The sequence below is a fragment of the Chrysochloris asiatica genome, unplaced genomic scaffold (assembly GCF_000296735.1).
Source record: "Chrysochloris asiatica unplaced genomic scaffold, ChrAsi1.0 scaffold00301, whole genome shotgun sequence".
In the NCBI taxonomy this organism is placed as follows: Eukaryota; Metazoa; Chordata; class Mammalia; order Afrosoricida; family Chrysochloridae; genus Chrysochloris; species Chrysochloris asiatica.
Window position 1 is genome coordinate 2,050,529 of NW_006408819.1, and position 4,653 is coordinate 2,055,181.

At 56.1% G+C, this 4,653-nt stretch overlaps 1 protein-coding gene across 1 annotated transcript; it reads right to left on the reverse strand.

Annotated features, from left to right (window-relative positions):
- Positions 1-577: 577 nt before the first annotated feature.
- GPR50 (G protein-coupled receptor 50) lies at positions 578-4,328 on the reverse strand. Its single transcript, XM_006874791.1, has 2 exons — positions 4,142-4,328; positions 578-1,950 (listed from the first exon to the last, which is right to left on the reverse strand). Exons 1-2 carry the CDS (start codon positions 4,326-4,328, stop codon positions 578-580), a joined length of 1,560 nt encoding a protein of 519 aa, XP_006874853.1.
- Between the last annotated feature and the right edge of the window lie 325 nt (positions 4,329-4,653).

Consider the following 4,653-nt stretch of genomic DNA (forward strand, 5'->3'; position numbering starts at 1 on the left):
GTTTACCAATTGAATGCTTCAGATGTGTTATGAGTACTTGCACTTAATCACAACTGCTTTCCTGACTGCCATTAGAAGGACAATATACAGTCACACACTTAAAAACACGAAGCTGTGAGAAGACAGTCACTGTGGAGAAGAAGCCTTCGTCATGACACACCTCTGCCAGTGCACATGCACTCCTCCCCTGCCCCTTGGGGAGTGGGAGAAGAAAGCAGGAAGGAGGAGGGGGGGAGGAGGAGAAGTAGGGAAGGGAGTGGGAGAAAATTCAAGTCCAAAGTTGTAGTGGTCACAGTGGGCTGAAGGTCAGCTGTACGAGGAGAGGAAGGCTCTGACAGCAGATGGAAAACTTTGGGGAAAGGCGGTCTCTACAACTGCAAGCACACACACTTTTGGAGAGTATACCGTGTGAGGGAGATGTCTAAAGGTGGATGGAGCCCCCACCACATCTGTGGCAGTGTCTGCGTGTGTCTGCGTGTGTCTGTGTGTGGGTGCAGTAAAGATAGATTACTTGGGATCATCTATGCAAGACAACCTTGAGAGTGGACCACTGCTTGGCCACCAACAAGAGAATGTCTCACACTGTCACTTCATCAGAATCAGCTTCCATATCAATAACCACAGGTTCCGGGGACCCAGTGGCAGAGCTGGAGGCAGGCTCACTGATGTCTGACTGCAGGTGGTCGGTGGCAGTGGTGGTTTCAGGGTGGCAGGGAGTGGTGACCTCAAGGTGGCTCGTAGTGGTGGGCTCAGGGGAGCTGGTAGCAGGCTTGCTGGTGGGTTTGGAGTGGCTGGTGGAGGGGAAGTGGTGGCCGGTGATAGGCTTTGGGTGGCTGGAAGCAGACTTGAAATGGACAGAGTCAGCCTTGAAGTGAACAGAGGGAGGCTTAGGGTAGACAGTGGCAGATTTGGGGTGACCCGTGGCAGACTTGGAGTGACCAGAGGCAGACTTGTGGCCCAGTGCAGACTTGGGATGCCTAGAGGCCAGCTTGGGGTGACCAGTAGCATGTTCAAGCTGGCCAGCTACAGCATCACCAGGAAGTGGAACATTCCGGACACTCACTGGTGATTCGTCCACAGCAGGACAGGCTTGCTCACGAGCTTGGTCACGGGCACGAGCGCGGGCACGGGCTAGGGCACGGGCTTCCCGCATCTCACGGATGTCAGTGATGAGGCCAGAGAGGAAGAGGATAGGGTGCCGCATTGCATGGAAGATGATCCAATACTCTCTTCGGAAATTCTCATTGAGGAGCCCATAGATCACAGCGTTGAGGCAGCTGTTGAAGTAGGCTATGAAGTAGGCAGCAAGATACAGCCAGTTGGGGATCTTGTTTACCATCCCCTTGGGGCTGACAGCCACTAGGACAGTGAGCACGTTGATAGGGCACCAGCATACTGCAAAGAGGAGGAAAATGACAAACATGGTTAGGAAATTTCGAACCTCAGCCAGCTGGTTGTCAGGGTTCTGTCCAGCTGCAGCCCGGGCCGCCAGCACTTTGGACCAGATCCGGATGTAGCAGAAGCCCACTACAAGCAGTGGAAGGACGAAGTGTATGCAGACAATGGTCACAGCGAACACGGGGTTGTTCAGGTAGTTGAAGATGCAGGTGTAGGTTCGAGGGTCATATTCAATGGTGCCAATGTACATGTTGGGCAGGACGGCCAGGACGGTCATGATCCAGGTGACCACCAGGTAGATGCAGGTGTTGCGCACGCTGAAGAGCCGTTCGTACTGGAGGCTGTGACAGATGTAGCAGTAGCGGTTGATAGCAATGGCCATGATGTTGAAGATGGAGCCAACCACACTCAGTCCTGTGATGAAGCCAACAATCTGGCACTGGAGCTGGCTCAGATTCCAGCCCCCAATGGCCATGGCATGCAGCATCAGAGGGTAGGGATAGATAGCCACTAGCATGTCTGCCACTGAGAGGCTGACCACGAAGATGTTGCCTGAAAAACATCGGGGGAGGGGGGCGGAGAACGGAGGGGGAGGAAGAGACAGAAAAGAAAAGGTTAACTGCAGATGTCAACAAAGTTAAACAGGAAAGCGATCTCTGGATTCCAGACGATTCCGAATTCTATAATTATTTTAAAGAAACGCATGGTGTTTTGGGGTTTATTTGCAAGTGCGCCCCGGCTGATTCTGATGTGCAGCCAGGTTTGGGAGCCCCGTCTTTTGCAAACCTCTTTTCCCACGGGGGAGGGAATTAGAGGAGAACTGGGCCGAGGGAGCAGGCTGGAGAAGCCCGCCCTAAGGGTAAAAAAACTACGATAACCCTTTGCCCTTTCCAGTCTAGTTGCTGCGTTTATGACCTCAGCACCCCCAGAAAAGAAAGGTTGAGAAAGAGGTTAAGGATCCTTTCTGAGTGGGATCAGTCGTGATCTAAGACGGAACCCATCCAAATACCTACCCGGACCAAGGGGAGGGCAAGTCCTGCATAATAAGACCAAAGAAATTCTGAGCAAGACAAACAAATCCAGGCTGTTTAAAAAAGAAAGAAGCGAGGACTCTCAGAAGCGCCTCCTTCACATTGGGCCCCCACGGGGCTATACTCTGTCTGGGTCTTAGTCGTAGCCAGGCACAAGGGCTGGCGGCCACTTGCCCCGGCTTTTCCTGAGGCCCAAGGACCAAACGAGAAAGGAGGGGGGGTGGGGAGGAGGCTGCGACTCCTGCTTCGCCTGGCAGCAGTGGGGACGTTTCTGTAAAAGTCTTTCGCAAAATGAAGAGAGAAGGGGCCAAGCGCAAGACGCAGAGCCCTCTTTCAAAGGAAAGCCCTCAGTGCTCATTAGCGCAGGTCTGGCACATATTCACTTCCACTTGGACTGCTAAGAAGGAGCGCCAGAACAGCCGGCCAGGACGCCGCTGCGCCCGCGAGCGCTGGCGGCCGGAGAGCTCTTTCGAGGGTTTTCTTTCCAAGTCATGCATTCGAAGAAGAAACCCCGGGCAAGAGAGAGAACCAAGCCTTAGAAACTAGGGGACCACGACACCAATCATCTTTATTGGCTTTCTAGAAAGGGAAACAGGTGGAAAGAAAAGTAAACAAAGCGCTCCGCCAGCGGTCGGTCTCCTGAGCCAGGCTCGGACCTACCGCGCGCGAGCGGTTTCTCTGAGAGCCTGAGGTCAAGCCGGACACCAAGCGGGAATCCGAGACAGAACTTTAAAGACCATGCCCCAGGCCGCGCCTTTGCGAGCCTGTGCCTTGTTTTGTGACTCGTCCTCCCCAGCAGAGCAACCCCTGAGCCCACGCGGGAACGGCTTTTATGTCCCGCCACGGGCACCTTGGCCCCTCTGCAGCCCCATCTCTCTCCCGGGCCCCCAGCACGTTGTGTGATCCCGCCGCTCCGCTGGCTCGCTTTGCCACCGGCTCTGTGTACCCACCCCAACCCCCAGCCCTCAGCTGGCCGACTTCGCGACCCGCATGTTCCAGACCGGTTCTCACCGTCCTCCCAGGCTGCAGCCTTCTCTCCCGCAGCCCTCTGCGCCCTCCGCGCCCCGCTTACGGACCTCAGGGTCTCCGCTGTGTCCGCTGCCGCGCGCCCCTCTTGGCCGTGTGCTCCGGCTTGGGTGGGCTGGTTCTGCGCTCCACCGCCCGGGCGCTTTGCGGGACCATCCCGGAGCTCTGGCCGCGGCCGCTGTGACCAGCCAGCTCCGGTGCGCTGCGCTCCAACAAGCGCCACGGCCACAGCAGCCTCCGCCACCGCTGCCGCCACCACAGCCAACTTAACTTTCCGGTGACTCGCAGAGCGCTGCTCCCTCCACGTCCGTTTGCCGAGCGCAGCCTTGGAGCAGTCACAGGTGCTGTAACCTGCTGGGTGCGCTGTGCCCAGGTTCTCTGCTCTGTCGCTGCTTCCCTCTACATCGGGTTCCCGATGAGGCACGGCTCCGCCGGCTGCCGCGCACCGTGAGAACCGGCTCTTTGCATATGGAGACTCAGTATTGTCAAAGCCAATTCTCCGCACTCTCTCTGCCTTAAGATACTCTAAATTTATGGGTCCAAGCATAACATCACCCTCCCCCAGGCTCATGGAGGCAGGGACGGTCCTTGTCGGGGCGATGACCATAGATCTCTGTTCTGGCCGCCCAAACTCAAGCCCTTGCAAGTGGCCGCATAGCGGGTATGGGGAAGGGAGAGTTGCTTACCAGGATTGCGGAGCTTCTTGTTCTTTGACACAGCCAAGATGACCATGGAATTGCCGATCAGGTCTACCACGATGGTGATGACCATCGCACAAAACATAAAGGTGACCAGCGCTGGAGGGTAGTCTGGATGAGGCAATTTGCAACCAATACAGCCATATGGGGTGGGAACCGCCAGGGTGGGTCCCATGGCTTTCCCGGAGACCGTTAAGACCTCCAGCGTGCTCAGAATCCGAAGCGGGTCTGAATGGAAACCACCTGTTCTGTCACCAGGAGCTCCGGGAAAGCGTGCCTACCTCTTCGAGCATCAGAGAGGAAATGACAGCGTCCCGCCCTCTCCGATGAGCTTTTAAAGCCTCGAGAGGCAGCTAGCCACACCCCAAACCCCTCCCTCTGACCAATCAGAGTTCCCTGACCACTCCCCCGCTTTGTCACCACTTTTTCATGGACAAATCCACAGCGCGATGTTGTCTAGCTTCCGACTGCCTTGTATGTCCTTCCTCTCTAGTCACCGC

Excerpts from the sequence above, each read along its gene's own strand:
- GPR50 (XM_006874791.1), bottom strand. The coding sequence starts at position 4,328 with ATGGGACCCACCCTGGCGGTTCCCACCCCATATGGCTGTATTGGTTGC. Across the intron at positions 1,951-4,141 it reads CAAGAAGCTCCGCAATCCTG|GCAACATCTTCGTGGTCAGC; the intron begins GTAAGCAACTCT and ends GATGTTTTTCAG.